General features: G+C 43.4%; 1 protein-coding gene across 1 annotated transcript; it reads left to right on the top strand.

Moving 5' to 3' along the window:
* The first annotated feature begins 423 nt into the window (after positions 1 to 423).
* Positions 424 to 8,073, top strand: CUNH2orf16 (chromosome unknown C2orf16 homolog). Its single transcript, XM_036335027.1, has 2 exons — positions 424 to 1,911; positions 2,305 to 8,073. Exons 1-2 carry the CDS (start codon positions 523 to 525, stop codon positions 7,903 to 7,905), a joined length of 6,990 nt encoding a protein of 2,329 aa, XP_036190920.1. The 5' UTR covers positions 424 to 522; the 3' UTR covers positions 7,906 to 8,073.
* Positions 8,074 to 8,350: the final 277 nt, after the last annotated feature.

Genomic DNA, 8,350 nt, shown 5'->3' with positions numbered 1-8,350 from the left:
ACACAGGTAGAAGGTATGATATGTGAAGGGCAGACACCAGGGATACACATTCCAGGAGTAAAATCTGTAAAGTTGATCCCCAAATCAAATCACCAAGCCACAGAACCTGAAGTATTGACTCCATGGCAAGCTTCAGAATCTTTAGGGATGATTTCAGAGCCAGGATATCAAGAACCAGAAACAAAGTTGACCTCTGACATTTGTCACCACAACAAAGAATCTGTGGGGTTGATACAATCATCTTTAGGAAATACCCCAAGCTCTGACAATGACATTTCTCATAAATTTATCTCAGAGCCACAGATAGAAGATTCAAAATCTATGGAGTTAACTCCTGGGCATCAGTTGCCAAGTCTAAACTTCTCTGAGTTGACCAGAGGACCACAGTTACAAAGTATGGAATCTTCTGAATTTATCCAAGTAGCACAGTGGCAAGATGTAACAACTGTGGAGTGGACCCCAAACTCAAAGTTTCAAGGTTTAAAATCTGAGGCACTAATCCAAGAGCCACAGCTGGAAGATATGAAATCTATGCAATTAACACCAAAGCCACAATCGGGAGATGTCAAATCTATGGTGCTAACCCCTGGGCCACAGGTGGGAGGTGTGCAACAAGTGGAGCTGACTCCAGGTTCAGAACTTCAAGGTTTAAAGTCTGAGTTGTTGATTTCAGAGTCACAGCTGGAAGATGTGAAATCTGTGGCCTTAACTCCAGGAGAATGCCTGAGATGCCCAAGTCCACAGCTGGAAGGTGAGAAATCTGTGGAAACAACCTTAAGCCCAGAGATAGATATCAAATCTGTAAAAACCACCCCAGATTCCAAGCTTCAAGGTATAAAATCTGTTCAGTTGCAAGGTGAGAATTCTGTGCCTTTTGTACCAGGGCCATTGCTCCAAGGGCTTAAATGGCAGGGTATAAAACCTGAGGAATTGACATCAGAGCCACAAATGCAATACATGAAATTTTTGGAAATTACCCCATGTTTAAAACTTCAAAATTTAAAATCATTAGAGGAGACTCCAGATCCACTGCAAAGTATAAAATCTGTGAAGCTGACCCGAAGTCTAAAGAGGCAGGTAGATATAACCAGAATACGAAAGTTTCAAAGAGTAAAATCTGTGGATTCAGCACCAAGGCAACAGTTTCAAGGGGTATCAAATGTGAATGTAAGTACTGAGACAGAACAGAATGGTGAGATACCTTTAATATCACCAGAGAAGCAATGTGTGAATTCAGAGCAATTTAAGAGAGGGTCTAAGTCAGAAGATGGGGTGTCTTTGGAGTTAAATCCAGAGCTAAACTTTAAAGATGGAAAATTAGTAGACCTCAACTTTGAGTTACAGTCGAAAGAAATGAAATCATTTGAATTGACCCCAGAATCAAATATTCAAGATGTAAAATCTAAAGAGTTTAAACTTGAACCACAGTTGCACCAAGTGAAACCTTTGGTGTTAACTTCAGAACTACAGCTTCAAGGGGTGAAAACTGTTGATTTAAAACAGGAGTCACAGCCTGGATGTATGAGATGTATTCAATGGATACCAGGACCTGAGTTCCAAAATGTGAAATCTATAGGGTTAAATCTTGGGTCTCAACCTCAAAAAGTCAAATCTGTAGAGTTGAAATCTTTTATACAGTCAAGAGATGTGAAATCATCTGAGTTGACTCTAGGGCCAAAAACTCAAGGTGCAATGTATATGGAGTGCAACTGTGAGCCACATTTGCAGAATGTGAAAACCCTTGAGTTGCCCCCAGGATCACAACTGCAAAAAGGGAAATTTTTGGCATCATCATCAGAGCCACAGCATCAACGTATGAAAAGTGTAGAGCTAAACCAAGAACCACAGCTTAGAAGTACAAAATCTGTTGAGTGGATACCTGCACTAGAGTTTAAAGGTATAAAATCTCTGGTAAATCTTGAGTTACAATCTCAATGTGTCAAACCAGTAGAGTGGAAAACTGTGATACAGTCAAGGGATAGGAAGTCATCATCTACACTGACTTCAAAACCAGAGCTTCAAGGTATACAATCTTTGGCATCATGCCAGGAACATCAGCCTCAGGGTTCTGATTTGAAACCTTGTTTACAGCTTCAGGAAGTGAAACCATTATGGTCATCCCCAGGAACACAGCTTCAAGGTGTAAAGTGTCTTGAACCACAGCTTCTGGAGGTGAAATGTAGGGTATTAAACCAAGGGTCACAAAGTGGTAAAACTATAGAGTCCACCTCTCTACTACACTTGAAAAGTGTAAAGTCATCTGAGTTGGCTCTTCAAACAAAGCTCCAATGTGTGAAATCTGAGGATTTCAACACTGGGTCACAGTGGCAAAGTCTAAAATTTTCTAAGTTTCCACCTAAGATAAAGTCCCAAGATATGAAATCTACAGAGTTAAATCCTAGCTCACAGTTGCAAGGTACAACTTTTTCTAAATCAACTATAGGGACAAAGATTCAAGGTGTCAAATCTACAGATTTCAAACCTGGGTCATTGTTACAAGTTATGAAATCTTCTCAAGGGATCTCAAAGACAAATCTTCAGGATGAAAAACATAAAAAATTAATCCCTGGCCCCCAGATGCAAGTTGTGAAATCTAAGCAAATACTGGGGACAAAGCTTGAAAAAGCCCCATCAGGAGAATTCACAGGCCCACAGTTGCAGGATATAGACTCTTCTAGGTTGCTCATGGATATAAAACTTAAAGATGTAAAATGTATGAATTTAAGGTCTGGACTACACTTGGGGAGTATGAAATCTTCTGAAGTGGTAAAAAAAAAGCTTCAAGATATGAAATCTGTAGAATTGAAACCTAGCCCAAAGTTACAAGGTGAGAAATCTGACTTGACCCTGGGGGGCAAGTTTCCAGGTACAAAATTTGTAGAGTTGGACTCAGATCCACAGTTACAACATATAAAATGTTCTGACTTGGTCATGGGTATAAAGCTTCAAGATATGAAATCTTTGGGGTCCAATTTTAGACCACATTTTCAAGGTACAAAATCTTCTGAAGTGATCCCAGGGACAAAGCTTCAAGAAATGAAATCTTTTTTTAACTCTGAATCACAGATACAAAGTAAAAAATCTGAGTCAATTCAAGGGACAAAGCTTCTAGATGTGAACACCTTAAGGTTCAACCATGGTCCAAAGTTACAGGGTGGAAACTCATCTGATTTAACCCAGAGGAAGAAGCTTCAAGGGGTGAAACCTTTGAAGTTCAACCCTGGACCACAGGGACAAGGTGAGAAATCTGATTTGACACTAGAGTGGAGGCTTCAAGATTTGAAATCTGTTGAGTTAAAACTTGTTCCACAGTCACAAGTTGTGACATCTGAGTTAACACCAGAGACAAAGCTTCAAAGTGAAAAATATGTGGAGTTCACCACTAGACCAATGTGGCAAGATATGAAATCTTCTAAATCGACTCCAGGTACAAAAGTACAAGATGTTAAATCTTTGGGGTTCAACTCAGCCCCACACAATAGGATGTTGTCTATGTTGACACGAGGCACACACCTTCAAGGTATGAAATCTATGGAATTCAACTCTGGAGCAAAGTTGCAAGGTACAGAATCCTCTGAGTCGATAAACCTTCAAATAATGAACTCTACAGAGGTCAATGATGGCCCAAAATTTCAGGTTGCAAAACCCTCTGAGTTGGCCTTGGAATCAGAGGTTCACAGTGTGATATCTCCTGAGTTCAATGATGGAAAGCAGTGGCAAGATGAGAAATCTTGTAAGTTAAATCCATGGCCAGAGCTTCAAAGTGTCAAATTTATGGTGTCCAACCCTGAGCCATATTTTCAGGGTGTGAACTCTTCTGAATTAACTTCAGATTCAAAACATCAAGGTATAAAGTCTTCTGAATTGAATCCAGAGATTCAAAGTGAGACATCTATGGTGTTCAACCCTGGACCACATTGGCAAGGTTTGAAATCTAAATTGATTACTGGTTCAAAGTTCCTAGACATAGCACCTTTGGAATGCAACCCTAGGCTACAGATGCAGTGTGAAAATTCTTGTGAGTTGAATACAGTGACAAAATTACAATGTGTAAATTCTACTAGATGTAACTGTGGGCCACCCTTGCAAGGTGTAAAATCTTTTGAATTGACTTCAGATATAATGACAACAGAGTTCAACTCTGGCCCAAAGCTGCAAGGTGTGAATTCTTCTAAATTGAAATCAGGGTCAGAACTTCAATGCATGAACGCTATAAAGTTTAATCCAGGGCCACAGATACAAGGCACGAAGCCTTCTGAATTGAACGCTGGGCCAGAATCTCAGGGCACAAAGTCTATTTTATTTAATCCTGGATCACATTTGCAAGGTGTAAAATCTTCTAAATTAACTCCAGGGATAAAGTTTCCAGAAGGCCAAGTTTTGCAGAACCACCTGGGGTCACAGCAACAAGCTGGACACTCTGTTTTGGATCCTCAGTTAAATGGTACAAAATCTGTGTTATATGAATCAGAGCCACTGTTTGAAGATACAAAGTCTGTGAAGATGAACAAAGAGCCATTGCTTTGTGGTGCAAATTCTGTGAACTTGATTTCAGGCTCTGAGATGCAGGACTTAAAATGTGAGGTGTTTGCACTAGAATCATGTTTTCAAAAAGTGAAATCTGTGGAGTTAAATCCACAGTCAAATACTGAAGTGAAATCTGCAGAATTAACCTCACAGCCAGCATCTCCATTTGAGGATCGTACAGTGTTGACTCATGAACAAGGGCATCAGGCTGTGAAATCTATGGGGATAAAAATAAGGCCTCCTCAAGTTATAGACTCTGAGGATTTGAAGTTAAGACAGGTATATCAGAAGGGGGACTCTGAGGGGTTAACATCAGGAGAAGAGTTACAAATAAGGAATTATTTCTCTAGGCTTCTACACAACTCTTCAAACTCAGTCATCTCAAGTTCTGCCAAAACAACATCTGAATTAGGTCTTTGGGATTCTGAGATGACAAAAGTATCAAGAGCGTTGGATATAAAAAACCTTTGGACAGATATTTTGCAGCCTAAAGAGTCCTTTATAGATCCTGCTTCAACTTTTCCCTTTTTCTTTCATAACCAACTCTCTGAGAAGACAACTAACACTGTAGAAACCTCCCATTCTGAGATCCCATGGGTGTATAACGTATTTCAGGAAAGGGTTCAACCGAGGCAGGTAGCAGAGTTAGAGAACTCACTCCAGGGCCTCTCCCAACATCCACCACAAAGCTGGAGATCACCATCTAAGACCTTCCAGGCAGGATCAGGGGCTCGAAGAGGATTAACCTGGTCTGTCCTGGGAAGACAACAGAATGTCTGGGAGCGTCACTCCTGGAAGCAGAGACTACCTAGAAAGTATCTCTCCGATATGCTAATGTTGGGGAATGTCTTGGGAACCACTATGGGAAGGAAGCTTTGTTCTCAACCATCTGTAACAGAAAGGTCTACTGCTGATACCTGTCAGTCTATTCAGAATTTATTTGGGGTTCCTGCTGAATTGATGGAATTTTCCCAGAGTCTGCTAGAGACGGGTCGAGGCACTATTTTTCAGGCTTCAATGGTCAAAAACTACATTCAGAGACATACTTCATGCCATGGTCATGAGAAAGGAATGGCCTTAAGGGTATGGACACGTGGTTCTATGTCCTCCATAATACAGCAATACTCTGGCACTAGAGTGAGAATAAAGAAAACAAACTCAAAGCTCAATGATATACCCCAGGAAGTCATTCAGCACAGTCCTGTTTCATATACAGAGGGTCAGCTTCCTGACCCAGTAGAGTCAGAGTCTTCCTTCAATATATTTTTCACTGTGAAAGATCCTGTTCCAGTGGAAGAGAGTGAGAACTCACAGAGAGATTCACAGACAAGGATTTTTGAGTCCCAACACCCACTGGAGCCAAGTTTTCTTTCCCAGGCCCAGGCTGACCTCTCAGAACAGTTCCAATTGCTAAAAGATCTGCAGCTAAAAATAGCAGCAAAACTGTTAAGGAGTCAAATACCTCACAATGTACCTCCACCTCTCACTTCAGGTCTGGTCCTAAAATACCCTATCTGCCTACAGTGTGGCCGATGTTCAGGATTTAATTGTCATAAATTACAGACTACTTTTGGACCTTATCTTCTTATCTATCCACAGCTCCACCTCGTAAGCACTCCTGAAGGCCATGGAGAGATCAGATTGCGTCTTGGCTTTAGGTTACGAATTGGAAAAAGATCCCAAGTTCCAAAGTATTATAGAAGAGACAGACCCTTGACACCTAGGAGCCCTAGATCAGCAGCTAAAATCTGTAATCAAGCTTCCAAGAGTCCTGCTTCTACCATAGATTTCCTTTCTCAGTCTTCCCAGTCTCCTGCTTCTGTACAAGTCCACATTATCCCTGACTTAGAAGGACAGACAGATATTAGAGAGCCTGGGCACTATGAATTCACTGAAGTTCACTCGTTATCAGAGAGTGACTCTGAAAGCAATCAGGATGAAGAGTGGACTAAAGTGAGAAGCAAAAATGCCCATGATTCAAAAAATCCAATGGAAAGAATCAACAAGAGATTTGGAACACAAAACAAAAAGTCCTATACAAACAGTAGAACCATAATGCAGAGTCTCTCTAGGAAATTACCATCCCAGTTGAAAGGGAAAAGAAATGGAGCATCTCAGGCAGCTACTGCCTCTTTAAAAAGGCACCCCAAGAAACCCTCCCAACCCAAATTCATTAAACTGCTCTTTCAGGGACTAAGAAAGGCATTCCAAACCGCACGCAGAATTATGGCATTTGTTGGGCCAAAGCCTGAGGACAGGACAAGGGCGGACCATTTGTGGTCGAGCAAAAACTGCCAACCAGAACAAAAAGCCTCTGACTATAGTTCAGAAGGAGATGATAGCGAAAGAGACAGGATGCCAGTTGTCAAGCTAAAGCCAACAGACCCAACCACTGAACAGGAGAGCATGCCCTGGGAAGAATTAGAACAGTTCTGCTCAGCACAACCACCAAAAACAGATAGCTCTTTCCAATCCACACCTTCCCCACTGCCCAGGTGCAGAGTTTCCCAAAGAAGTATCACCACAATCAGACACCCTTTGGGTACTGTTCAGAATGAGAGTGGCAGCAGGCCTAAGGAAAACTGGTACGGAAAAGAAATCTCTAGCCCAGAGTCCAAAAGAGGAATCCCAGTTCAGGCCCAAGGGAGACTCCTACATGGAACCCCTAAGAAGAGAACCTCCTACAGTGACTTTAAAGAGATACTCATGCCTAGGAAACCAAACCACCGCAGCTTCCACAGGGAAAGAGCCCCATGTGATTTCTTTGACAGGAGACATAGTAGTCCCTCTCCGAGGAGACATCGCAATCCCTCTGGGAGAAACCATCACAGTCTGTCTCGGAGGAGACATCTCAGTCCACCTCGGAGGAGCCATCACAGTCCCTCTGGGAGGAGCCATCTCAGTCCACCTCGGAGAAGCCATCACAGTCCATCTCAGAGGAGACATCGCAGTCCCTCTGGGAGGAGCCATCTCAGTCCACCTCGAAGAAGCCATCACAGTCCATCTCAGAGGAGACATCGCAGTCCCTCTGGGAGGAGCCATCTCAGTCCACCTCAGAGGAGACATCGCAGTCCCTCTGGGAGGAGCCATCAAAGTTCTTTTCAGATGAGCCATCCGAGCTCCTTTGAGCGGAGATGCCGCAGTCCCTCTGAGCGGAGATGCCGCAGACTCTCTGCGAGGAGAAACCACAGCCCCTTTGAGAGGAGAGGACATAGTCATGCTGAGAGGGGCAGACACAGTCCATCTGAGAAAACCCATGGGAGGCCCTCGGAGAGAACTCACAGGCGCCCCAAGGAGAGACTCAGACACAGCTCGCGTTGGGAGAGGCCCAGACATACTTTTTCTAAAGATTTCATGAGATACTCAAATATCTCCTAGGGATCACACACAAAAAAAGCCCCCCCCAAGCAGGGCAAATTGGGAGCCCTGAAGGAAGCAGATGAGATGTCCGCCCCCATTATTCATTTATCCCCGCAAGTCTTCACCAAGCTCGCCTTTCCGGGCTTCTTTCCTGCTCAGCCAACGGACCCCAATTCTTGCATCCTCAGCAATGAACGAGCCTATGCCTCTCTACCCGGGGGCTGGGCCGGCGGGAATGGGTCTGCCATTTCCGATAAATAAAGGGGCAACAATTAACCTCCTGTGCATCTAGAAAGACCACTCGTCGTGCTGGGAATGGAGGGTGGGCATGACGGATTGGGAGGGGGTCCTGAGGCCAGGTTACGGCTCCACTGCTCCCCGGGGTCCCACCACGCAGTCCTGGGGCGGGGTCTCCGAGGCATTGGAGAGCGGCTCGTCACGTGACGCGCGGCGGCGGCAGAAG

The sequence above is a fragment of the Myotis myotis genome, unplaced genomic scaffold (assembly GCF_014108235.1).
Source record: "Myotis myotis isolate mMyoMyo1 unplaced genomic scaffold, mMyoMyo1.p scaffold_m19_p_14, whole genome shotgun sequence".
Lineage (NCBI taxonomy): Eukaryota > Metazoa > Chordata > Mammalia > Chiroptera > Vespertilionidae > Myotis > Myotis myotis.
Note: the sequence above shows the minus strand (reverse complement) of the source record. Positions and strands in the feature narration are given on the sequence as shown.

Excerpts from the sequence above, each read along its gene's own strand:
- CUNH2orf16 (XM_036335027.1), top strand. The coding sequence starts at position 523 with ATGAAATCTATGCAATTAACACCAAAGCCACAATCGGGAGATGTCAAA. Across the intron at positions 1,912-2,304 it reads TTAAAGGTATAAAATCTCTG|GATTTCAACACTGGGTCACA; the intron begins GTAAATCTTGAG and ends GTGAAATCTGAG.